The sequence below is a fragment of the Myripristis murdjan genome, chromosome 3 (assembly GCF_902150065.1).
Source record: "Myripristis murdjan chromosome 3, fMyrMur1.1, whole genome shotgun sequence".
In the NCBI taxonomy this organism is placed as follows: domain Eukaryota; kingdom Metazoa; phylum Chordata; class Actinopteri; order Holocentriformes; family Holocentridae; genus Myripristis; species Myripristis murdjan.
The window spans coordinates 34,407,272-34,434,897 of NC_043982.1; the positions used below are offsets into that span (position 1 = coordinate 34,407,272).

Sequence of the window (27,626 nt, forward strand, 5' to 3'; positions counted from 1 at the left end):
ACATGATGGCGGGAATCAACCAATGGCTCCAGAGCTTTCCTCTGGGGCCCCGTGAGAGAGAGAGAGAGAGAGAGAGAGAGAGAGAGAGAGAGAGAGAGAGAGAGAGAGAGAGAGAGAGAGAGAGAGAGAGAGAGATGCGTCAAGCCAGTTAGAATAAGATGGACAATCGACCTTTCTTGCCTTCAAAATAAAAGCATTAAATATATCTCTGGGAAAAAAACAATATCCTGGTGTACAGAATCGTCGCGTCGACTCTCCTGACTGCCTTTGCGGACAGTTTTGCCGCTGCTCTGGATCTGAACTTTTGTAAGAAATAACAGAAATAAACGGCTTTCCAAGTTGCGTGTTTTTGCTGTCCAGTAACACTATAATTGATCGCCTAAATATGATGTTTTTGATGTTGTATAGTCCTGCTGAGTTGTGAGCCTTCTACCCGCTAAATCATAATCCACTCTGATACTTGTAGGGAGAGGTGCGCCAATAAGTTTCCTTTTGATTTTTTTCCCCCTTTTTTTCTTTTTTACCGGAAGTATTGTTTTTAGTCCTGCCCGCTTGACGCTGGTGTGTGAGCTGGACTGTGCGTGCGTGAGTTTGTGTGTGCGCGCGTGTGTGCATCTGAACAGGACTGGCAGGGGAGTGGAGAGTGGAGTAATTCCAGCTCTCTTTAAAACAACTTCTCAGCACGGAATACGTCCTGGAGTTTGGCACTGGCGTCCTCAGCCCCAGCGCGTCTATCTGTGCTTTTATCTGTGGACTGCAGAGGGATTATTGCTTCCACGCAATGAAAGAAAACATTGGGATTTGAATGTAGAGGGGATTATTTCGGGGGTGACGGAACTTCACCGATGTGTCGGCACCGGATTTTAAGGATCTAGGGTTCCCAAAGCCCAAGAAAAAAAAAAAAAAAAAAAAACTGGCAAACTTTTGGATGGATGATTTCTGCTGCCCATTTTGTTGCTTAGTTCATGTGGACTTGTATTGCACATCGCTGGGTCTAGCTGTGGTGTTGGGGCTGTGTGCGGGATCTCCACAGCTTGGGGGGCGGCAGGCTTTTTGAGAGCTGGCAAAAGTTGTGTCTTAATTGAGTTGGCGACAGCAGGTCACTAAGCAGTGACTGTGTGGAGCCTTCACCTTGTGCAGACGTTTTGCCGCAGTTTAATGCAACATATGAGAGAATATTATTTTCTAATGCTGCGGGATAGCGATAAATCTGTGTCCTCCGGCTGCGCATGTTGTGCGCACCGCACAAAAATCCTTGATCTTGTGCGGCGAGTCTAAATCGATGTGGCATCTCCCCAGACCAGGACTGGACCGATACGACACATCCAAAACTGTCTAGGTTGTCGTATGTTCAGGTCGAAACGCTCAGGTCTTGTACGGCGACTGTGGAGAAGCCGTCTGGTCACCGAGAGCGACGGGCGAGATGGAAGCAGACGAGGTGAGGGGGGTCGGGATGGTCAGTGTGGCAGAAACACAGGAAAGCTTCTCAGAACGGAGCAGCGGTCGGTGACCCGGGCTGACCCGGCACTGGGACCTCTGGGGGAGGCTGGAGACCTGACCGAGAGCGCCGAGAAGGAGGAAGAGGAGCATCCAGATGATGACCGGGGTGCCATGTGCGTCCCGGAGCATCGAGGCTCACGGCGGGGCCGAGAGGATGACAGCAGGACGGTGACGTGTTGTTTGTTTGGGGAATGGGATATGAGACCTCGGAGCCCCTATTGGGCCCTGGGGAAGGACGGAGGGGGCCCTTATCAGTGCGCTCCGAGGCATTCGGGGCTTGAGGAGGAACTCAAGAGCCTTGCTTACGCTCTTTTGAAAAGACTAAAGGAGAAACCTCTGGATGCCTTGCTGAAGGCTGTAGAGACCAAAGGCGGGATACCCAGTGAATGTGTCATGGTGCCACGGGCTGATCTGCGGCTGGGTGGTCATCACGTTTCTCCACAGTATCTCCTTTGTAAGCTCTTCCGCTGGAGCGACCTGCAGCTCTCAGCCCGGCTCAAAGCGCTGTGCCACTGTCAAAGTTTCGGCGCAGTGGACAGCGCAAAGGTGTGCTGCAACCCCTATCACTACAGCCGCTTATGTGGGCCAGGTAAGGACATCAGCATGAGGGGGGAGCGGAGGAGGAGGGGGAGGCCACCCCCAAAGTTTTTGATTTTCATAGGGGCCCCATCCAGATACAGGTGGAGGATCCCCCTCTGGAATGTTTTTTTTCCCTTTAACATTATCCAGAGCAGAAACGCCTCGAGGTGTGTGTGTGTGTGTGTGTGTGTGTGTGTGTGTGTGTGTGTGTGTGTGTCCTGGAAACCTCTACCAAGTGAAGCAACACGACATTTTCAACCAGTCCACATTTTGCTGTGGGCCTCTAGCCACCAGTCATGGGTCCTTGGGGGTTCCCCGGGCCTCACTTTGGACACGGTAGTTTACCAAAGCCAGCCACAGGGCATGGGCCTACTTTATCACATAAAAGTGGTATGCGTCATCGAGTTGGATGAGATTTGCCGCATTTTGGCAAAGGCAGCTGCCGATTCATACAGATAAAGAGTCGGTGTGATAGTTGAGTGTTTAACTCAGAAGCAGGGCGGCTGTGTGCCTTCAAGGTGAGATTTAGTCTTCATCAGGCCTGCAGCTGGAAGTAGAACTTAAACAAGCCCGTAACTCAGGTTGATTTAAATAACAAGCAACTGGAGTCAAACATTAAGCTCAACCATAGGGGGTAAAAGATCCGTTTAGTTGTTTCTGTTATTCCGAGTTCAGGGCCCAGAGGCAGATGAAGTCCCCCTGTCAGCTCTGCCCCACTGGACATTATTCATCTTAAAATATATAGGCATATTTTTCGGTGGTTAAAGCGCAAACATTTATTTTGCACGCCTGTTAGTGATGTTGATAATATGGAGGCTGTATGGCGACTTTAAGCAACACTGCAATCTCGTCACACACGCACACACACACACACACACACACACACACACACACACACACACACACACACACACACACACACACTCATCCCAGTACCACCAACACGAACGTGCTCACACAACGAGTGTGTTTCATAGCATAGCCTACAGTTTTATAATCTTTTCATAACTCAGCAGTAGTTTGGTAAACCATTATTTTGATCCTGGCATTCCTAACACATTATACCCATATTTAAATTTGCGCAAAACTTGCTTCCCACATCATCCATTTGAAGATCGCTCTCAAGTTGCACTTAGGCTCCTTTTTCTCTGACAAGGAGGTCCTCCTCTTGTTATTTAGGTGAAGGAGTGCCGATAATATACAGTTTGCATAGGGCTGGCGCCAGACTGACTCGCTGGGTATCTGACTGACTGAGGACTCCGGCAATTACTGGCTCTGCTCTTAAAGGGGCCGCAGCCACTCGTCCACTTCCCCTCTGGAGCTCTTCACTATTTCAACAACACTGCCATGGCTCAGCTTATTTAGTGTCTTTTCCGCAACATAAGTTACCCCACCACTCTGTGTGCATGAATTAAATCACATTAGTTGAAGCTTCAATGATCCCTTGGCTTATTCTAGATGATGAGAATAAGCCAAATAGGAAGTGTTGAAGATAACACAGCTACAACCCAAAACATTGATAATAAAACAAATGTATTGAAATGAGTAGCCTACAGGTACAAAGTCTTGGCTGACACATTTCCAATCTTCAGAGTGGATGTACATCTGTAATTATGAATACTAGAGATGGGAAAATACTTATTGCCTACAAAAATTTGTTCAGGTGTGCAAGTATGTATTGTTGCTCAAATGGCAGTGACATGTGACTGTATGTGTCCATATTTCAGCTGTGTTTTTGTTTTAATCGTTTCATGTACCTTAACAGTATTAATATGATGTGTACACACTCTATTATTTGTCAGTCAGAGGTTTAGGGTTAAACTCTCTGTGTTCCCTTTGTTTGATTATAGACCTTTAACTCTATCATTTTTTCCATTGTATTTCCAGAATCACCTCCTCCCCCGTATTCTCTGTCCCGTTCAGATGAACACAAGCCACTGGGTAAGTGTCAGGCAGTAGATTGATACCAGGTAGCAAAACCAGTAAATGCCATCAAGGCTGTCTGGACTTACATGTTTCAGATTTGTAACGCAGACGATCTGTAAGAGCTGCTTGTACTGGAAGTGTCACAGAGTCTGTCGGGCTCTACCTGTGATGAGAAAGTACACGACATTTGTGGTGAATAATACAGTCATACACCTGTACATGCCCACAGGCAGACTTGTCCATGGTTTGAGGCGCCAAATCTCACTCATCTATGTTGTGTGCCTTTTCCAAATTTGCCAGACTCAACTCTGTCTTACACTGAAACCGCGCCCCCCCACTACCCCAGCCCGCCTCACATTACGCCAAGAGACTACACAGGTGAGTTGCTGTTGCACTATTATTATTGTATGGGAACATATACTAACTTAATAGTGGATAATGTGGCGAACCAGAGGCCTCCTATGTTCTTGTTTTATCTGGGCTTGATGACGGAGATGAGTTTGTCTGTTTGAAGATGGAACACTTTTCACAAATAAGTTCTTAAGCACAAGAGGAAAATGTTTTTTATTTAAATTGTGTGTCCATGTACACACACACACACACACACACACACACACACACACATACACACATACACGCACAGACACACAAACTTGCATCCTGTCTGAATGTTTATATAAAAGGGCAAATTGCATTTACTGAGGTTATTACGTTGTGTTTTCCTTCCTATTTTGAAAGGCCATTAAGATAACCAAAAAAATCTACCGCATAAAGCTCCTATTGTCAGAGAAGCATGGAGAGCTGGAAAGAGAGGGAGGAGGAGGTGGGGGGGGCTGTGGGGGCTCTCACTATCTAGATGCCACAGCAGTGTAGCCTTTCTGTCTCTCTTTCCCTGTCTCTCTCTCTCTCTCTCTCTCTCTCTCTCCCTCCCTCCTCTTTTCTCCACAGCAAAATATTTCACTGGGATGAAGCTGCAATAAGATCCCCATGCATACTCCCAATCCCCTTTGCCTCTGGAGTCACCCATCCCCCTCTTTCCCTCTTTCTTCCCTCAAATCCCTCCATTCCTCTCGGCAATTGAGCAGTGGAAAGAGGCTGGCATTTTGGGGGCGGGGGAGTCGAGCGGCTCTGATGAGGCAGAGGTGTAGAGTTTTGTGCGTGTGTATGTATGTGTGTGTGTAGATGTGGAAGGGGTGAGGGGTGTAGCCGGACAGGAAACAGCCCCCTCTAGTTGATGAAACTGGAGCTTTATTTGTTTACGTGCCGGGGTCGGGTGGAGGGGTCCTTGTAGTGTTGAGAGAAGCCGCAAACCCACTCGATCAAGCTTCTCTGGACTCGCTCACGGAGGGTGTTGAAAGGTGAATGAGCACCTATGAAGTCGGCATAATATAGTCAGGGCATCATGGACCTGCCTTCTGTTTAGTCTGGAGAGACAGAAACACTCCCACCACGCTGTTTCTGGGTCGGTCTTGTTGTGCTCAGCTTGTAATGTAGAGTTGAGTGTTGGTGTTGAAGTCAATATTTATCATATTTTGCTAATTCACTCATTTCGCCGTAAGTTGCCATCCTGTATGATGTGTTTTAAACAAAGCCAGCTGTTTTTTAAAAAAAAGTTGATTTAGAAAAATAAGACACTTGGATGCTGTCAAGCTTGAAGTTTATCTGAAGTCGGTTCAGTCAAGCCTGCAACTCAGTCAAATGTCAAGGTAGGGTTTGCGAGGGAGGATACACCCTGTTGTCTGCCACAGCCAGGTGAAATGAGTTGAAATAGAGAGATCAGTTTTCGTGTGAGATGGGGTGTGTGTGTTTGTGTGTGTGTGTGTGTGTGTGTGTGTGGTCTCTTCCTCCCCTGCCCCCACACCAGAGCACCAGAGCTGAGAACTGGAGCTCTGGCCAAGCGCACAAGTGGGAATGAAGGTTGGCTAAACAAGAAGTAGCAAGAAAATTTGCATGGCGTTTTCCCTGGATGTACTTTTCTTTGTAAGCTTTGACAGGCCGAGACTCCCCCTTTTCCAGCTACAGCTAGCAGAACAACAGGAAACTGAAAATATAACATAGTCTAACATGTATCAAAGAACTGACCAGAGCTGCCACAGAGAGAAAAACAAAATTCAAGCCCACTCTTGATGCTGCCTTAGTCCTGCTTAGATCTTTCAAGAATTGAAATGAATCTTTTTTGATGTGAGAGATCGTCTGGCATATTATCTAAAACCCGGTGATGCTTTCTGTCAGATAAATAGAAGCATTGAACATGTAATCTTGCATGTTTGCCATCATTATTATTATTTTTTTTTTCCATTTTGAACCAATTGTGTGCCCTGGCTTTGAAAATGCTGCAGCAGGGTGTGGTCCATACATACCTTTGCCCTGGCCTCTTTTATCATTCGATCAGTTAGCATTCCCCTTAAACCACAGCAAACAGCCCTCCTTTGAAATGTCTACTGGAAGTTTGGTAGGCTTACATCTACTTTGATTGTCCCTTGGTGCCTCCAACAAAACGTGACATTCAGCTGCTTATTGTCACGCTCCCCAGGAGCAGTTTGTGTGTGTGTGTGTGTGTGTGTGTGTGTAGGATTTGTTGAATTTGCTGAGGTGAAAGCATAGGTCTACCCTTTTACCATCTAAATTCATATATATGATAAAAGGGAAGTGAATGTCTGCTGTGCATTGTGTTTAACATAGCCTGTGTAGTATTTTCCCTAAATACACATTTCTAGATGAAATCATTATAGCCCTATGCACTATGTTTTCTTTGCTCTCTGCATTTTATTATGACCTTTCCTGCTGCTATTGATGCTTAAATTACTATTCTATGATAATATCATTTACAGATTTCACACAACTTTTCTGTATGTGATCAATCACAACTTGTTGCAGTGTGTACGAGAATCAAATACATGAATCATGTTTTGCATTGTTACTTGTTTGCGAATCTGTAAAGATCCCGATGAAGGCTTTATGTTCACAAAGTAAGCACTGTTTTTAGTTTAATCTATGTGTCAACATTTGCCTCATGTCATCCTTGTCATTAACCAAAACCTGTTTACCTTGTGACGTCAGGTCATGGCTTTTGAACATGCGGATGCAAGTAAAGCAGTGATATATGCTCGACATCCAGTCCGCCTGTACTCTTTTCGGAGTGGACATCAGTATTTCCTAGATGTACTCAAGTAAAACAAGAAGACCGCTCCCTCTTTGCCCTCAGTAATCATATTTTGGTGGCTTGTTTGTTTAAGCAGAGCGAGGTATCAGCCAAACATCCTGTCTCAGAGCCCTGTCTGCACTCGCTGCAGCATTAACCCCATGAATTGGCCCTTTGACTGATGGGGCACAGCCCAGGAATGTTGGGAAATTGGAAAGGTGAGGGGGAGTGGGGTCTCCCAGTGAAAGGGGTAGGGGAGGGTTGGCTCCGGAGAGAGACATCTGATACATGTTTGAACATATCACTGCTAATACTTGAGAAACTCCGAGCTGCGCTGACATTCTTGGAAGTTTGGAGGATGTAAAGATAGCTTTAACAGAGTGACCGCGCGGTGCCGTTTTCACTTTACGGCGAGTCTGTGAGGTAGTTTTGGTTCACAAAGGGTGAACCGCCGCAGCCTGGTCCCTCTTACAGGCTGACACAGTTGGACAAGGTTTTTGTAAATGATCTACGGAGGCTCTACCCCTCTCACAGCACTAGTTAGGATTTGGCTGCTAGTTTGTCAAGCGTGAATACCTGACAGGAAATCAATGCACCATCCAGGCAGAGGTCATGTCATTTTGTAGATATCACGGTTCATCAAAGTGTGCGGTGTAAAAATAGCACAGAGACAAATGTAAACACCCTCATTCTGCTCTGTACAGCGTGAATTTGTCTCAGCCTGGATGGGTCCTCTCAGTGACCTGAACCTCCAGCCTGTTCGCTGGCACGCGTACAACACTTGCTCTTATGCCTGACTGAGACACATTACACTATGGAATTCAACATCAAGTGCTGGCCCATTAAGCATTTGCCATTTCCTCAAATATTTTCCATCACGGTTCTTTTTCACTACAAGCAGGGCACGCAGCCGAGGACACATAGCACGGCTTACTCGGAGCCCTTTGAAATCCATTTGCATTTTTTTTCTGAAGTCCGTTTTTTTAATTTTTTTTTTATTTTATTTTTCAACATGTAGTTGGTTTTTGGTTTTGCTGGATGAGAGCTGTTAAAATTGGTGCAATTTGACACAGAGGAAAGCTTGTAACCACGCGACTGGATGTATCCCATGTATGATAATTCATGTTTATGTATTTATTTATTTATTTTTTACATATAGGGGTCAGTGCCAAAATGTTCACAATCAGTGCGACAAGGGATTAGGTTTAAATTCTTTAATCACAAAAATTACAAGCAGCCAACAAAAAGGAGTGCAAAGGCACAAGCTCCTGGCAAAAGTTTCTATAACCCAAGAATAATTGTTTAAATTATTAGGAAAAGAATTGAAATAAAAGTGAAGGTGAAAGACACGAGGAACTTGTTTGCATTCAGATTTTGTGAATAAGGGAGAGGAGGAAGACTGGTTCAGGTTCATTTATCAGTTTGGTGATGAGACATACAGCATGTTTCTCTTTATATAATCAAGGAATCACAGATGCTTTGGGATATTAATAGTGATATTGTGTTGGTCGGACTGCTTTTTTCCCCTGAACTTTACAGTGAACTATAACGTGGCCTGCCTGCCAGGCAACCAAAACGCGTAAAACCACCCTGCATTTCTGATAACCTCATTAGAACCAAATCAAATGACAGTAAATGAGCGAGGCAGGCAAATGATTTACAAACATGCATTAAGTATTTAGAGCGTCTGGATGTGGTTCAGCTCAGATTCAACCTGGCTAAAACATTTCACGCATTCTAGTTTTGGTTCATTCTTTTATCGGACAAATCGCTACAAATTACTACTCTTTTTTTTCCAGAATTATGTCAATTTTCCATTTCCGAACCCACAAAAACTGTCAATCTCTCGTTTTTTTTTTTCCACAATACAGAAAACACCGGGCTTTATACCCTCTGAGGCTAAGCAGATAACTACCTGCATTGTGTTCTGGCTTAGCTAAAAGCCTGACTAGAAGTAAGGTCATAAGTAAATAAGGTGTTCCTTGCGTGCTCTGCTATTTGATAGCACAGTTTGAGGAAATGATAGGTTTAAATTTATCCAGTCATTCTGAACTGAGTCAGTTTGGTGCCATTGATATACTGGAGGAGACAAACAAGGAAGAGGCACTGGTTCACTGTTGTCCTGCTTGAGCTGGGCTGTTATTTAGTTTCTGTTCACCAATCTCTGGCATCTTGATTTCTGGGTTTGTGTCTTTTAAATCATCCTGTTGTCCCGCAACCTCGTATTTCTAGTCTCTCTCTCTTGAATTATTTTTACTCGTGCCAGCGGTGCCTCGTCACCTCAAAACCTTGTTGTAAGTGAAACTGTACTGGTGGGCTATGATCCCGCCTTGCCCATGGATTTAGGAAGTGTTACCTATCAGCTAAGCATGGGATGGAGATCTTCTTTTGATGTGCCGTATCACAGTAACTTCTTTATTATTCTTGTTCCCACTTTTTCTTTGTCTTTTTTCCGCTCTTATTTCAGCCCACGCATCTTTCGGTCTGTGTGAATTCCCCACTTCTCTTTTGCTGTTTGTTGTTCTCAGTCGTTCCCTCTCGTTGTTCTTCTCCATGTCTTCCTCCCTCTCCGTCGCTGCCTCTTTCAGTCCATGTTGTCAGGCCATCACAATTTAAAATAAGGTTTAAATTACAGGACTGGCTGTGGCTTTCCGTTGTTCCCTCAGAGTTTTTGCCAACTCGCAATTTGGCTTTTAATGGAATCCTGCCATGCTGCTGAACCTAAAGATTCTTTGCAGATGTCGACAGGCTCTGACTCTGTGAACTGTAGGAAATTGTCACATGTGCCGTGCACTTTGAATGCAGTGCTTAGTTAAGACTAAAGTTTATTTGAGGGAAGCACCATTTGCCTTGTTTTCAGGAGTCCTGTCGCTCCCTGTGTTGTGTTGTGTTGTTGGAGTGTTTGTATGTATATGTTTGCATGCATATATATTGCTATTCCTCTCCTGTTTTAATGTAAATAGACTGCTCAGCATGCAGCACACTGACGCACATGCAAGATTGCCTCACTTTGAGCAAAAGCCAAGAAAATACTGACACATGCATGCATGAAATGCATGAACATGCACACACACACAGCTGTCCTCTCTTCGGCTTAGTGCCATACAGGCTTTTAGTGACCACTGATCAAGATTAATTTATAACCACAGATGATTTGCTGCCTAATTCACTTCTCTTACAAGAGAGTAGACCACTCAATCAACATGTGAAGATGTTGGGTGGAGGTGAAAGATGGTGCACTTTCATAGTGAAGCCTGTCCTCTGTTCCTTTATTCTTTGTATGTTTCAGGTTATAAACAGATGCTACTTTAACTTGAAAGTATAGCCTAAGAAATGAAATTGCTAACAGCCAAACAAACATCAGTAAATTTTAGCCTTGACTAACACTAAAGTTTTGTCATACAGTCGGTGCTGTTATGATTCACAATTTGGCAAAATAATCTTCATTTAATTTGAAATGACGTTTTTACTGAAGTTGCCTGAAGTTCATTTAAATGATGAAAATCGGCTCCTCTAACACCTATTTTATTAGTATTAGCAGGGGTTAAAATTCTTGTGGTGTACCCCAGAGAGCCAAACCATGAATCCCAGTGTCATGTGGTTCTTGGACCACTCTCGGGCTAAAGTACCATTTAAATGCCACATGAACAAAACAATGACGATCCCATTACACTTAAAAGAAACGTTCAAAGGGAATTTGATGTTTTTAGCAGTGCTTAAAGATATTTACTTAAAAATAACAATACTTTTGTCTTCTAGATGTTATGGAAAATGTGGGAAAGTATAAATGTTTACATATTGCGGTTAATCTGTACATATCATCGTTATTGTACATATTTCCCAAGGTATATCTGGTAACAGAACATTTCCCAGAGGAAAATGCTGTTTATTGTGGTGCAGGTCTCACATTCCTTGAGTTACCTCCTCACCACACGTGTTTTATGTGGTGACTCTGCATCCTTGGCCCCTCCACAGCGTTGCAGCTCTGCACCAGAAGCTTAACTGTGGAATGCACAGGCATACGCTATACACAGTCATTATTTTACCAGCTTTACCATAACATGTGCCGATAATTCATTCAAATTAAGGTTAAGTATTAACCACATAGTTCCTTCTCTTACCAATAAACGTCTGTGGTTGTCTTGTGAAGCGGGTTGACGGACTTTTCCAGGGCCAAATAGGACCACGTGAGGCTCAATGAGATACTTGTCAACTTGACCCCTCTGGCTGACTGGCTAGTTGCGGGAGGAAGTGTCGAGGAAGAGGGCCTGTCCAGGAATGCGTTGGGAGGGGAGGCTTGTCAAGTAGCTCCGCTTTTCTCTCTCTCTCTCTGTCTGCCCCAACAAAGTTTTTCTTTTTGTTTGCCTCTCCCTTTTTAGATTTAAATCTGCTTTCTGTGAGGCATTTGCGAAAAACTATATGCTAACTGTGTTCAAGATACAACATGCAACATTTTGCATTGAGGCAGCAACATGCTCCCTTTGGCTCCCTTTGGCTCCCTTGGTCAAATACTCCCCACCCCCCCAACGCTTGCCACTCGTCTTGTCAAGTTGTCTACCTTGAGGTAAATGACATTCATAAAGCCACCGTGACGACTTACGAAGCAGATGGTGAACTCAGCCACAACCAGTGCTGACGCTGAGCCCTGTTTTGTCTGCGGTCTCGTCTGACGAACATTTAGTTTCGCCGTTCTTTTGTTTCTTGCAGCTTTCCACCATTGTTGTTGCTGCTGCCGTGACTTCCCAGCACTTGGTAGCCACAAGTCAGCTCACTGCTGGCCAAGACCACCACAAAGGCTTAATACAGCAAACTGGTTTTTCACTGCAAAGCCAGGTTCAGGCAAGCAGGGGGATTGAGGCCTAATACACACAGAGCTACAGACAGATAAGATATGATATATCTGATTTTAATATAAAACATCCTATTCACCATTCTGGAGGTCAACTGCTCAGTATGCACCACGCTGACACAAAGATACGTATTACCTTATTTTGAAGAGAAAGTTAAGAAAGTATAGAAACATGAACACGTAAACATACGCACACACACACACACAGCTCTTCTATCTTACATGCACTGACACAAAGCTTTTAATGACTAGCGATAAAAATCCAATCCTCAGTGGAGAAAGTGCACCTGTTTCTTTAATAGTGTTAACAACCCTCGTCACTCAGTTTGTATGAATAGAACTCACCTGTAATGATAAGTAAGCTAAGCCAGACAACAAATACAGTAAGCAGATATTTTGTAAATGTTGCTTAGAAATGAAATGTACAGTTTCCAAATGTTCTTCCAACTACATGCGAGTTGGTTTAAAATTCAGCATCCTACATGATTCATTTATATTCAGAGCTTTCTGTCTGTCTGCACATCGAAATCAAGTAGGTCCATGACCCATGAGCCTAAAGCACATTGGACTTGCAAGTTCAAGCTGTCCATTGTGAATGCAGGGCTGCTTAGGTAGGTAGCAATTATATATGAAGGGGAAGGTGGTGATCCCCTGGGCACCTGACTTGTGCAAGCCCTGCAGTGCATGGAGTGAGCCAGTATTTCATTTGTTTTGTCTGTGGCTCATTGTTTATTTTTGATATGGAGTGCTATTTTTCCACATTGCCACATGCATAATAGTGGCATCTTTGGTACTTGGATTTACATACAAATACAACTCTGTAGCATGACATTTGTATTAGAAATGTCAAAGTTCTAGTTTGCCACCTAATTCAAGACATCAAACTGGGTGGCTACACATGTTGTGCAATGTAAAAGGTGCCTTCACCACTGTCATGTGTACTGGGTGACGTGTGCTTGAGTCACACACTGAACCCGCACCTGCTCATTCACTGGAAGTCACTTTGGATAAGAGCATTGGGTAAATTCAGAAGATGTAAAAGTTTTATCGCTGATTTGTGACTGCTTTGCAAATCAGGAGGAGGCTGAGCGATAGTCATAGTGATATTTCACTTTGTCAGTACTTGTACACTGTTGAGCACATTTACCTCCATATGAATACCATGAACAGTGAACCATGAACAAGTGCTGCCCCGGGGAGCCGTTTTCAACACTGATCACCTGGGTGGGTTTTTCACACTCCATTTGCTTTCGCTGTTTGACAAGTTTTCATAAAGGCAGTCTAAAAATCTTACTTCAGATGCATTTATGAACCTGTGGCAATGTAAATTCTGAAAAAAAAAAATTGACCAGTGTTATACTCAGACACTATGGTAAAAATATTGTTTGGAGCAAGGCTACTAGCTAGGGTTTAATTAAATCCTGTGTGTGTGGAAATTGAGACAAAGATTTCCTCATTGGTAATTTTTTTAATGTGTGTGAGGTCAACCAATAAGACAGCTTAACAGCTACACAACAAACTGATAAATTAGGAACTTTTACTTTATTTCAAGAGGCAGCCTAGTTGTCTATGAATGCACATCTTCCAAGAGCACATCAAGTTGTCAAACACTGGAAGTGAATGAAAAGCAAACAACAAAATCAGAGATTCATGTTGAATTGAGTTCCCAGGTGCAGCTATTTTCTGCTGTTATCTTTTCATCACTCTCATATTGCTGCCATCATGTGCAAACCTTTTAACTCCAGTTTTGGCAATTTTCATGTTTTAACTCCAATTGAAGGATTACATGGCTCCCTGTGGGTTGAAAAATTCTACTGTGCTCGGGTTTATGAAACTTTTTTCAAAACCCCATTGGATAAACTCAAAAATGCATGGTGGTCTCTCTAAAAACCAAGCCAGTGTTTCTTTGTTCCTGAAAAGTTTATATTTTTAAGTTTGCACTTTTGCTTACTCATTCAAAATCAAAGTGCAATATAGCCTCAAGCAGTGACAACAGGGTCCAAGCACGTTGATGAATAATGCTGAATAATAATGTGAATCGGAGGAGTGCAAGACAAAGAACAGCAATGGATTGTTACTTGAGTGCTGAAGGGCAATTGCTATGGTGTTAAAGTAACTAGAGAGCAAAGTTTAGGCAAAAATGAATGTCGAAGTGCTGCTGAAAGCTGATTGGCTGATAGCAGCCATGTTTTTTGGAGTATGAGGGCATCTTCTCGTACATCATTGATAAATTATTAATATTTAAACATATGATACTGCAACAGCAACACCTATTAGCCAAATGGCACCAAATGTGCCATGGTTACTCAGGCATTGTGTATTTAGTATATCATAAACCAAATATGAACATGGTATCTTGATAGGTAAAAATGGCCATATATTTGCAGAGGGGCAGTAAATTCCTCATGATGAATTGATGCATGCAGAAGCTGAGACCCTCTCGCTCGTGTTGTCTGACCCCTCGCACACTTTGAAGTAGCAGCAGAAACGCAGGAAACCGGTAACTTTCTCTCTTCCTCTTGGAGGAGACAGTGCTAAACTGCCTCCAAGCACTCCTCCCCAGGAATTTTACTGACAGGGACATGCAGTAACTTTCCTGTCGTTTTATCACACCCAAGTTCAAGGTCCACGAGCCTATTTGTACGACTTGTCAAAAATTGATTTTTCCGTAGTGACTTGTTTCTTTGTCTTTTTAAAGAGAAAAACTGAGAGAATAACATTATTAGGTCCCCAGGTGGCAGCCTGGAGGGGATGGTGTGTTTGCTCATGTGTATCTGTCCATGTTTGCATCTGTGCCTATCAGCCTAATATTTTTTGTGCACAGTTATGACTGTATGATCAAGGACCTCTCGCGGTTGCAGTGATTCAAAACCTTTGAAAAAACTGTGCAATACCACAATTGACGCCTAACGCCTCAGTTGGTTTTTCAGCTCTGGAGAAGGGGAGATACGCAGGCAGTACCTTCATATTTTCTCTCCTCTGGGCAGGTGAAAAATGGGTGTCTGAGAAGGGGAGATACTCCTGGCGGAGATCTGCATTCTGCTGAGTGCATTCTTCTAGTTGCTCGCTGCAGTACATCACAAGATCCGCTGTACAATGGGGGGAGAGAGAGGGAGAGAGAGGGTGTGTGTGTGCGTGTGTCTGTGTGCATGAGTATGTGTTTAGGAACGTGTGTGTGTGTGTGTGTGTGTGTTTGTGAGAGAGGGCCCTGTTGTATTCTACCGTAAAGTCCATGTCTGGCGATAACACAGCCCTCTGATGGCAGAGATAGTTGAGACGCCAGCTTAAATGTGGCTTGCTGGATTGAAGTTGCCCTGTAATGATAGTTGTCTCAAACAACACAGAACCTACCATTTGCATCCAAGGAGGGGTGTATCTGTATGTGTGTGTGTGTGTGTCTGTGTTTCTTTTCTTCTCTTATTTTTTATTTTTGAGTCGGGTGGGGGGGTTGGTGTTTAGGAAGTTAACTCACAACAAAGCAAACTAAGCATCACAGAGAGGGGACCAGGATGGTCAGTAGCTGAATTTTATCCTCCCTTCTCGTCCCTCGGTCCCCTCGAACCCCCCTTCCTACAACCCACCCACTTCTTTCAGCACAGTGGAAGAGTCTAATAACTGGAGGGGAATCTAATCCTTGGCACTGGATGAAAGACAAGGGTCTCCCTGCCTCCCCCTCTTTCTCTCTCCCTCTCTCAGTCTCTTTCTCTCTGTCCCTCGCTCTGTTTTTTCCATGGATGCTGGTTATGCTTGGCAGCCTCGCTCTCTCCCTCTCATTTTTCCTCTCCCTCCTTTGCTCACGTCTCTCTTTCTTCTTCTTTTTTTTTTTTTACTCCCCAACTTCCCCTCTTTTCCCAACTTTCTTCCCCTCCATGCAGGTTGGTGTTGGCAGGACTCTTTGCTCCTGTGACTGGACGGAGTGAGGTGAAAAGCAGGGGAGTTTGTCATGTATTCAGTTGTGTGAGAGGGAGGAGGAAAAGGAAGGAGTAAGAGGGCAGAGAAAAGATGAGTGCCACTGGGGCGTTTTGGTGGTTTGAAGCCCAGGTTCAGCAGCCTGTGGGAAGCCAGCAGGAAACTGCCTGTCTGACCCCTGAACTTGGATTACCACTTCATTTTTCTTTGCCATGCAACGGTCCAAAAAGAAAACCAGCCCTTACTTTCTTCATGTGTTTTGTGTCGCCAGGGTCATTTCAGTCCAAGCATCATTACTTCAACCTTTTTTAACACAGCATGTTTTTTTGTTTGTTTTGTTTTGTTTTTTGTTTTTGTTCTTTTGACAGGAAAAAGCCCATTCTATTATTTTCCAACACATCCAACCCCAAAGGACAGTGTTCCCATAATCCTTTGGGGTTTGGATGGGGGGAAAAATGCCAAGGTGCATTCGGCTTTTCGATGAGATTGGCACTAAGATACGGTGATTTTGAAATGAAATAACAAAAGCTACTTATCTAATTGATAAACAGAGCTGTTAAATGGTGGTTGGCTTAAATGGTTGCAGAACTCTGTAATTGCTGCCAGCCCTCACACACACACTCACACACATACACACACAGGCACACACACACACACACACACACAGGCACACATGCCTCCATGTATGCATGGAGGCATGCACAAACACGCACATACACTTTTTTTTTTTTTTTAACTTCCTCCAGTCAAACACAAACACACTGATAACCTCTAGTTTGAACCTCTCTTTATGAATTCCATTGAAGGAGTTTGTTGTCCACCCCCTCCTTCCTCAACCCCTCCCTTCCCCTCCCTCGTTCTCACACGAGCTCATTATACCTTTAGCTGGACGACGGCCAGGCTGAGCATGATGACACCGCTAGCACTGTGCCAGAAACATGACACATGACATGTTGTACAGCGAGAGCTATCAAAAACTGTCAGAAACTTTGATTTACCACGGCCTGCGTTACACAACATCACCCAGTCTTTAATACCGGAAATCGTGTTCGGCTGCTACTTCACATGAAACTTAGTTGTTACTCGTAGTTGCTGATTTTTAAGCCTTTGGACATATTTCATTTTCTGGCATCAGTCTCTCAAGAAAAGGCCTTTATAGATGTGTGATTACTCTGCAGTCATATGATATAAACGTGCTATGAATAAATGAGACATGCAAAGGCCAGGGTTTTATGCTGCAGTCTATACATTATGTCTTATGATATATGACAGAAAAAAAAATTACAGTGTACCGTGTATTAAAGAGCAGAAAAAAGTCCTAGTTTGGCTTATGTCTACTTTGGGAATTACTGTAATGTGATCGAGAGCTCATATAAAGTCTTCTTGTGTTTCCCTAGACATGTTTGTGTTGCCTTATTACAGGGAAGAGCATGGCTTGTAAAAGTGTGTGTATGTGCGTGTTTGAGTTTGGGTGTATATGTGTGTGTGAGTGAGAGAGAGAGAGAGAGAGAGAGAGATAGGAAGAGAGAGAGAGATCCTGCTAGCTGAGCAGCCTGCTCTCTCTTATTGGAGAGCTGTAAAAACTCCAGACCGCAGGAGTTGCCAGCCTGGAATTCACTAATGACACACGTGGGCCTCAGATGAGAAGCGCAATTTTGTGTGCGTATGTGTGTCTGTGTGCATGCACATGTGTGTGTGTGTGTCTATGTGTCATAGGCATACTGTTTGGATCAGCAGGCCCAATTTGTGTGTGTGTGTGTGTGAGGCCCTATCTCATCATCCAGTGTGTCTGCTTGTATTTGCACATACACTCACACACAGGTCTCCAGTGCATCTTCTCCACCCGGTTATCCCGCCTAAAGTGGAATGGCCACTGTGCTAACACACCTATCCTAATCTGTAGCCCAGTTTCACCCAAAAGCAGCTTGTTAATGGGAAAAGGGCAACCACTCTGGCCCCTGGTGGATGAAGAGGGGGTGCTAGCTGGAATATGAAAGGAATGGGGCCACAGGCACATGGGTCTTTAAATCCTCTGTGTCAATAGAGTCTCTGGAGCAAAATAATGGCATCACTCTGTGTGGGAGTTAATGCGAGCTGATAGCATGAGGGCTGGGGGGTCAGGGGTTCACGGGCTTGCGCTAGGTTGACAGAGAGCTGAATACTTGGCAAGCACCCACCCCAACATCACCTCTCTCCCTCTCTCTCTCTCACTCTGTGTCTCCATCGCTCTCTCAGCCCGGTAGCTCCTCTTCATCAGGGTTATGGAAAGATGAGGGAGAAGGGTGACAACCCACCCAAGCCCCCAAAAGTCCAAAGAGGCTCGACTATATGGCAAGTCGAGATGGCAGTGGATGTTCAGTGCTGACAGTTTCAGAAATCGTTTGGGACATACCTTGCAGTTGCATCAAAGTTAGTTGTTTTAAGCAATGGGAAAAGTGAAATCTGTTTTTGCTGTGGAAAATGACAATATAAAAGCTCTAGCCTGCTGCCAAAGTGAGCCAAAGTGTTCCATTGTTTTGAGGAAAGTGTGTGTTCTCTCTCAGTGTGTAAACAGTAGAGACTGACACAGCCTCACTGCAAAAAAAATCTCCGTCAACAAGTCATTTAGTCTAAAATACAGTTGTAAAATCATGTTTTTCTTCAAACAAGTGATACGATCTGCCAGCGGGATGAGATAATACCACTTGTTTCCAATGCAATGTAACTTGGGATTTTTTTTTCAGACCACTAGCTCCAAGAAAATAATGGACATAAATGGAAAATTCTGGAAACGAGTTGAATAGCACTGGAAACAAGTGGGATCTCAAGTGGATCTTATCTCATCTCACTGGCAGATTTCTTCATTTCTTTTTTTGTGAAGGAAATAACGTTTTAACACTCAATATGAGACAAAGATGGAGAGGTTTTGTATCCTTACCCCCCTCAGTATATTTCAGCCACCTCCCAGGGGAATTAATGGCACAATAAAACCTGTATCACACTTTCCAACACAGCCATTAACCCTCTCGCCTGTCTTCCCTCTCTCTCTGCCTCCCTCAGACACTGGTACCTCCCTCGGCTCCTCGACCTCCGGCGGACATCGCTCCCACTGGTGCAGCGTCGCCTACTGGGAGCAGCGGACACGTGTGGGTCGCCTCTACCCGGCCCACGAGCCCTCACTCAGCATCTTCTACGACCTACCTCAGGGCACAGGCCTTTGCCTGGGCCAGCTCCACGCCAACGCCTACCACAGTCGCCATGACGACGCGGGTAACCACAGCATCCAGGCACTCCACAGCAGCAGCAGCAGCCGTAGCGGAGGAAGCGGCGGAAGCTGCGTGCAACAGATACGCAGCAAAATCGGCTACGGCATCGTGCTGAGCCGCGAGCCGGACGGGGTCTGGGTGTACAATCGCAGCCAGCACCCGGTGTTTGTGCATTCACCCACTCTGGACTTACCCAGCACCAGAGGGCTGAGCGTAAAGAGGGTGATGCCGGGCTACTCCCTCAAAGTGTTTGACTATGAGCGCTCCAGCTGGATAGTGGAGCGTGGTGTGAAACCCGAGTGCCAGGAAGGGCCCTGGGACCCGCACAGCGTCCGTATCAGTTTTGCTAAGGGCTGGGGCCCCTGCTACTCCAGACAGTTCATCACCTCCTGTCCCTGCTGGCTGGAGGTGCTGCTCAACAACCACAGATAGCACACACACACACACACACACACACACACACATACACACAAACATGCAAACTCATACAAACATGCAAACAAGCTAATACCCAGACTCTGACAATCATACACAAATACACAAACACGACACACGCACACATACAGATTCACATGAGGTTTCTTAACCAAGTATCCTAATTGTAATCTACCTAGATTTAATATAAAACTTTATATATTATATAAAATATATTATACATGTAAATACTTGAGTCATTTTTACAATGCAATTATTTATGTATAGTGTAATGTGTATATGGACGAAATAAAGGAACAGGAATATGCACTTTTGATTCTATATATGCATTTCAGAGTTTCTCAGTGTCATTTTTTTTTGCAAGTATGCAAAAGTAAGACAAAGCAGGTTTATGTTCTCATGACTTAGCGATTCCCTCAAAAAGTATGCCATACACACATTGACAATAAAATATTTGTATTATATGAATATGCTTGTGGTGGTCTTATGTTCTGGAGTAGTTTACCTGAGAGAGATCATTGAGTTGGTGGTTTCCTTTGTCGGTGATGTGCAGTTGCAGTAAGGATGCTGAAACTGATAACAGGTACAAAACTTTAACGTTGCTGATCAGATCCTTTGCTTTCATTAATCAGCATTGGCTTGGATCATTCATTCGGTGAACAAAATAATTTAGACAATTCTCTGTGTGCCAAAATAGAAGCATATAAAGACAGTTTTTCCTGACTTTTGTTACTGGATATCAGTCATGGGGGAAATTTCAGGTACCAATACTTCATTTTAACCTGATTTTCACACACTGGTGAATCCCAGAGTCACCAGTTGGCATCTTTTTACTATGTGACAAATTCAGTTAGCATTCATTAATGTCATCCTCAATAACCTTTTAACAAGACAAACACTTTGGCTGTTTTCTCCCAGAGCAGACAGACATATTCTTTTGTTTACAGTGTGGATGCTCTTTTCAAACATTTGAAGGATAAGTCCAATGTGTCCTTTACACGCCACTGGCTGCTCTGAAGTTCAGCTCTGTAAACAATTTAGAGTAAAATTAAGCTAAGCACTGAGTGAAGTGGATGTGATGGAGAGGCTTAGTCTCCATTACTTACTGCTAATGTTATTTTAGTGCATAAAAAAAATGCTTGAATGGCATCAGTGCTTAATACCCACCATAACAGCCATAAGGTCTTGTGTGCAATTGTAGCTTTTCACTTATTTATCATATTTCCATGCACATCTTGCTAAATGACATGATTCAAACATGCTGATAGATGTCTTGCAAACTTAAGTGATGGAAACTACATTCTCATTAGTTTTCATTGGTTTCATTAAAGGAAATTTATGCCTCTGTGTACATACAGACTACAAAGTCCACTTCTTCGTTTTGATTATGTGTTCAAACGGTGGAGATCGTAATCCAGTTATCCCTTGCAAATATGTTAAATGGGATCAACAGCAATGGAAAACACTGAAAGCCGTTGTATTGGCAGTGGTAAGAAAATAAAGCGCATATCTGAGAGATTACACAACAAACCACAGTGGGGTACTCAGGCCTTAGCCCACTCCAGTTCTGTGTTTATAGCATAATGGCATCCTGTTTAAGCCTTTCAGCAACACAATTATTTATGGAAACTCATATTTGGGTAAAAGGCAAAGAGAAACAGCAGCTTGACGAAAAAGCAAGTAGGCAGTTTAAGATCTATGGCTGTTAACTTTTCTCTGTGCAGAAATTCAGCACAGCACTTAGCACTAGATCGTCAGGCATTTTTGTTTTGACCCTGAAACCCTGCGGGCTGCTTGCCGAAACCTGTAATTAACTTTAGCTTGAAAAGTAAAGAGCAGCTGATTACAAAGTCACAGTAGTTGTGAAGAAAATGATGCAGTATCATATCGCCCTATAGCATACAAAAACCTCTGCAAAGTACTGCTTGCAGCCTTAACTTAAAATAGATGTCTTGTGCGCACAAATCAACACAAAGTCAAGTTTAATCACAGGATGAGTGCCATTTTAACATAAAGAGTCTTGAAAGTATTTTCCTAACAGCATTAGAGAAAATCCCATCAGGAAAGGATCTGTGCAAGCAGGATATTTTGGGGTTAAACCCTTTGTTTGTATATAACAACACATACTGTACAAAACCGTTTATACAAGCCCTGGGCATTCCCATACAGCCCCCAAAAATTCCAATGTATATTTCAGTCAAGTCTTTGCTCTGCTTTTCCAGGCCAAGTGTGGGATTTGTGGTTAGGATACAATGGAAGGATTCAAAGGAGAAAAGAGAAAGAGAGGGAGGGGGGGTGTCGCTGTTGGCGGGAGAAGACCAAAACCTTCCATGTTTCTCTTCCATCTCTTTTTTTGGTTTTCTCATCTGAAAACACCCCTGCCCAGTCTCCTGTCTAATTGTTTTCCTTTGTCAGGATACAAAGAGTCATGGAGACGATGAAACAAATCCCAGCCAGTCCTGGAGGAGGGCCTTGGCCCTTGTCTTCAGGGCTGCGGTGTGCTGACCTCACGGTGAACTGAAAACGTACCGGGCTAATTCTGCTGTGCCTCTCCGGCTCCACCCCTTCACCATATAATTATCCCTGTCCGGATTATGATGGTATAATTACGTTAATGAATACATCATGAATGTTTAATTACTGGAGGCCGTTTCCTCTTTTTACAACAAACAAGATGACTGGGAGCTTAAGTCCAGCTCATCAGTCCGGTGATTTGCTGTGCTGACTGAGTTTGTAGTGAAATTTCAAATTCCATCAGACAGAAATCTGAATGGGAAACAAAATTACAGTGTTCATTAGAAAATTGCGGTGACAATGCTCATTGGGCAAAACCTGTTCAGATCATTTGGTGCAAAAAAGAACAAAAAAGACAGATGATCTTGATTCTTTTGTGCTGATCTGCCTTATTCTGCCGTGTTTCAACAAATTTGCACTTGCGCCTAGAAAAATTCTTGTAAAACAAGTGAAACTGCATTCGAAACAAGTGGCATTGTCTCATGTCACTTGCAGACTTGCTGGTATTAAAAATTTGTTTTCTTAAAAGTAGTAACAAAAAAAAAAAAAAAAAAAAAAATGACTGACTGACTAAATGACTTGTTAAGGTGGAGATTTTTGCCGTGTGTAATTTTGTGCCATTATCCAGGAGTGCCTTTGCTCAGTTAACAGGACATAAAGAAACCTGACGCCAGACAAGCGATCACAAGAGAAATACACGGTAACCTCAAAATCCACACACTTCATCTTTCATCGCTCCACCAGCGCCTTGACAATATTTTGTCACTTTGCCGCTCTGAGTGCCTGTGGATCAATAGGCTGCCGTGTTATCGATCCTCTTGTGTGAAACCACAGACAGCTCGGGCATGTCTCTGCACCGGAGCTCTGTCTGTAGTCGCAGACAGAGACTAAATCCAGATCAGTGTTTATGAACATCATCTTGACTAGAAATAAAAGCCTGCAGTCTCTCTCACCAAGTCTAAGACAGACAATAAACTGTTTTCTCCCAGTTTTTTGAAGAACTACAAATTTACGTGAGGCCCTGAGGTCTGTTGGTTAAGGACTAAGGCTAAAGACTACGCATACAGAGAAAATGTTTGTATGAATGAATGAATGGATGAATTTATTTATTTTTGTCTTGTCTTGCGACCCATCCCCGATGGGATTATGAGACACCAAAAACACAATTGATTTACAAATCACTACAATCACTTTCTATTCCAGTCAAAGTCGTAAAAAAGTGTTTTCAATCTGAGGCCAGCAGTCGGTGCCGGCAGAGTCGAGGCTAAGCCATCCAGGTTACTGTTTTCAGTCACTTACCCATGAAATATCGCTAAAACAATTGTGTGACCCATTTACACACCAAATTGAGATTTTCACTGAATCCCTGCCAAACCTTTAGGGGATTTTCCCTGCGGTGTGGACAGTATGCTGTTACAAATATGGGATTGAAGGGGTGAGTGTGTGATTGACTTAATACCCAGTGTGTGTCAGCCAAAGAAACTTTTGCCCCCTGCCCCAAGCTACACAGGGCCGCCTTACTCCTTGTTCATCTTCATACAGCAATTCTAGTTTTGGTGGATTCGCTCAATCTGTGAAGGTAAAAAGACTTGGCGACTGCTGGTTTAGACAATGACTTTGTGTCAATCTAGATTATTTATGTACTTCACATTGAAACAAAGGACTTCCTGTTACTGAAGTATGACCGAGACACTTTAAAATGAAAACGCTGCATTTGGCGCAGGAATGATATCTAGAACCTGGTGATGATAATGGATAGGAAACTTCACCATGCAATTTTGTCAGTGAGTCATGCGGCGAAATAATGAGCTAAAACAAGCCCACTTGAAGCTGATTTGTTGTAATAGCTACTAGGAATTTCTGAACCTGGTTTACAATGGATGGAAATGTAATTACAAAGAAGAAGTCTTTGTTTCCTGTCTGTGTTTCAAAAGAACAACAACCGATTTTAACAATTTCACGCTGATATTCTGAAATATTGACCAATTATAGTTGCACTTTGATGTGCAATATACAGTCATAACAAATTAAATACATTTTTATCTAAAAGGAAAAACATAATCATACAAGGGTGGGCCTTCAGTGACAGAAACGTTATTTTTGCTATTCCTTCTTAGTTTTCAGTGATACAGAGTACACAGGACTGTGGAGTGTGTGTCCTTGTTTCTCTCTCTAGCTTTACATCCCCATTCATTCACACCCACACACTCAACATACACACACACACACACCCTTTTTTTAAGTTTTACTCCTCAAATCTAAAAGATGGAATCACTGGAAACTAATTACTGACCAAACTCACCAGAAATGTAATTTGAATTATGTCACTTGCAAACCATTTTGAGAAAACAGACCATTCAGGGTGAGGTTCCTGTCACCTTACTAGTGTGTGGAAATGAAGGAAAAAAAAAAAAAAAAAAAAAAGGATGACTGGCTGTCACCTTTAAGGTTTCCAAGGGCATTGCTTTGCTTTCACTATAAACTACTCGCCGTCTCCACTGAACACAAACTATTAGTATAAAACTCAGCAATGTACACATCTCTGCCTCGCCTTTTCAGTGAATGACTGTGGCACTGTTTATTTTCCAGTCCATCTTTGTTTTGTTACTTTAAGCACCATGTCTGTCAGCCATAGTGTAATTATATGGAGACAGAGACGCAGGAGGGGGGGAGGCGCTGGAGACAGCCTTCTCTTTCAGCTGCTGTGAGCCGCGACCAGTACTGCCTGGAGCTGCTCGCCTCTTGAATAGCAGCCAAGAGACTCTTCGACTCCCTTTTAACCCCTTAGATCACCCTAGGAGCTCCTGCTTTTTTTTTTTTTTTTCAGTTTACCTGATGGTTTCCTGAAAATAGTTTTGACCTTGTCACACACACACACAAACTTGGAAGATGACAAGCAGAATTTCTGGAGGCATTTTTTTTTTTTTTTTTTTTTTTTTTATGGCCTAAGCAATTGTACATTTCTAGAAATGTTCACAGGAGAATGAGTTGTCATCTGTCAGAGTGTCCACCGCTAAACTTTAAATCTCTTGCACATGCTGCTTTAAATCAACCTATCTAATTATTTCACGTCCCTGCTGATTTCGATGCTTAAATTAGCTTTCTGCTGGAGGGCAGTCGCTCCTACAGCTGCTGACGTTGGACCAAAAATAATGGAAATAAAAGCAGATTTTTTTTTTTGTTTGTTTTAAATGTGTGTCATCACCACAGATCATAGTGATATCTTAATGAATACATACCTGACATAGCATCTTTAAACTAAGCGGTATTCTTGCCTCAAAGGGAAATACTGCTGCATATCACATTTCAAATATGTTACCCCTGTACCAGGTCGGGACCTGAGTATAGATAAACATTCATTACTGTCACACCTAGGGGAAAAAGTGTTTGTCTGACCCCAAACTGTGATAATACACATACAAGTCCATAGAAAATGGATTGGAAATTACTATGATGGGAACTGCACATCTTAATCATGGTATTCTCATGATTTATAATGATAAAATAAGCACTGTACCATATAAATCCAATGGTTTCAAGTATCTGGAGAGTGTTCAGTGTTCATAATTATTGAATGGGTTGTCTCATGCCTTACATGTTCTTTTACATGTAATTGAAAAAGAATGAAAGTGAATGAAAGAGAGGAAGTGGAGGCTTTTATCTAATCCATGTCAGCTTTGCTCGGGCAGGGTAAGGATAGAGCTGTCATTTTTGTTCTCCTTTACATCTTTTAGTAATGGATGCAGTCTGATCAATATGTTGTACGCTGCAAAAATGCACTGCAATGGTCAAACATCAAGCCATGTTAACTCATTATGATACTGGGTATGCGTGAAATTGCACAAAACATCTATGTTTCCCATTGATGTAAAACAGCTTTTCTAGCTTTTTACAGGTTATGGCGTTTAGCAGACAGTTTTGTCCACGGCACTTTACAATGAGAACAGTGTGACAATAGAATAAGCTGCTTAGATTCCTGGATCTGTAAATACAAACAACCAACGGTAAAAAAGTGCACGGGTCAGAGCCGCAGCACCCAGACAAGAGCTGCAGCAAATTTCCAGCGACAGGAGAGGATGTTTGACTACTTTCAAAGAAATTCTAATGCAGTACATTTTACAAAATACATAACAAAGAACAATTCTGCCCCAATACCACACATTCAAACATCAGCCCAACTGACCTTCTGTTTTCAATTTGTTATTGTTCACAGATAAAAGGTTTCCTTTACAAAACTTGATTTTACCCAAGATGCCACCAGAAAAACAAAAAAAACAAAAAACACTCTCTGTCTCTCTCTCTCACACACACACACACACACACACACACACACACACACACACACACACACAGCAAATGTATGACTGACTTTTCTTCTCTAACAGTCCTAAATGTTTTCCATATTGTGGGGCCCTAAATGGATGCAGGAAATGCTGTCACTCCACTCTGCTTTCCAAACTTCCAGAATGAGGTTTTGGCTCTGGCAGATGCCAGTGCGGTAGATTCCAGCGCGGTACCGAGCCTGCTCAAGTTTCCCCTCGCTGGGAGAGAGACTTGTCTCCGCCCTCTCTCTCTCTCTCTCTCTCGATTCTCTTGCCTCAGATGGAAAAGACTCCATTTTCCCCTTGCTGCCCATTCAAGCCATCTCAGATGCAGTGGATATGTGTTTGTTTTATTTGAGGACAGACCTGCCATTTCCACCCAGACAATGCACGCCTCGCTCATGCAAACTGGCTCTTGTGTAAACTTTTTCAGTGATGGCAAACCAACATGCACACAGACTGAAACCTGCTGATAGAATTTCCTTTGAACTGTACTGGAGCCAGTAAGACAAATAATAACCATTAAATTCGCTGACATGATAAACAGAGGTGAAACAATGGAAAGAGGTGAACATAATGAGCTGAAGAGAAAAAAAAGACAACGCCAATATGTTTCATTAAAGCCCAGAGGCACTATCCTGCATTCTGGCAGTCGGGTTAGTGCTGAGTTGGCCTGTCAGAGCTCCTGGTGTTAGGAATTGTGTGTACAGCAGTTAACATGGACAGGAATCAATGTAAAGAATGAGCCTCCAGCTAAAACCAGATGAACTTGACAACGTTACAAGTGGTGACACTGCTTTTTTGCAGGGTTGCCATTGTCTAAACTCCCAGAAAAACTGGGAGGAAAAGGCAAAGACAAAATAATCTGTTTTTTTTTTTTTTGTTTTGTTTGTTTTTTTTGGTGCAAGTTCGGTAACTGGCAAAATGGTATGACAAAAGGTGAACTACAGTCAAAATATGAATGAGAGTGACTGTGTTTAGTTATTCATTACCATGTCATTTATGACCTTGTGAGTTTAACAGGCAAGCAGTCTTGCTGATCAAGATGAATGCAACACCACCAAAACACCAAAAAAAAAAAAAAAAAAGGTTATTTGGCTCCGCCCTTTGACGTTTACTTCAACCAACGACATTATTTCTACCTCGGAGATATGTCTGCAAAAGTAAAACTCCTCCATCAGGTAGTTTTTGTTTATTTTGTCATC

General features: G+C 43.1%; 1 protein-coding gene across 1 annotated transcript; it reads left to right on the top strand.

Moving 5' to 3' along the window:
* Nucleotides 1-638: 638 nt before the first annotated feature.
* LOC115357306 (mothers against decapentaplegic homolog 6-like) lies at nucleotides 639-20,036 on the top strand. Its single transcript, XM_030048732.1, has 4 exons — nucleotides 639-2,089; nucleotides 3,967-4,020; nucleotides 4,306-4,383; nucleotides 18,945-20,036. The coding sequence occupies exons 1-4, from the start codon at nucleotides 1,348-1,350 to the stop codon at nucleotides 19,580-19,582; spliced, it is 1,512 nt and encodes a 503-aa protein (XP_029904592.1). The 5' UTR covers nucleotides 639-1,347; the 3' UTR covers nucleotides 19,583-20,036.
* Nucleotides 20,037-27,626: the final 7,590 nt, after the last annotated feature.

Coding starts and splice junctions, on each gene's coding strand:
- LOC115357306 (XM_030048732.1), top strand. CDS start 1,348: ATGTTCAGGTCGAAACGCTCAGGTCTTGTACGGCGACTGTGGAGAAGC. Junction 4,021..4,305: donor AGATGAACACAAGCCACTGG/GTAAGTGTCAGG, acceptor CAAATTTGCCAG/ACTCAACTCTGTCTTACACT. Junction 4,384..18,944: donor TACGCCAAGAGACTACACAG/GTGAGTTGCTGT, acceptor TGCCTCCCTCAG/ACACTGGTACCTCCCTCGGC.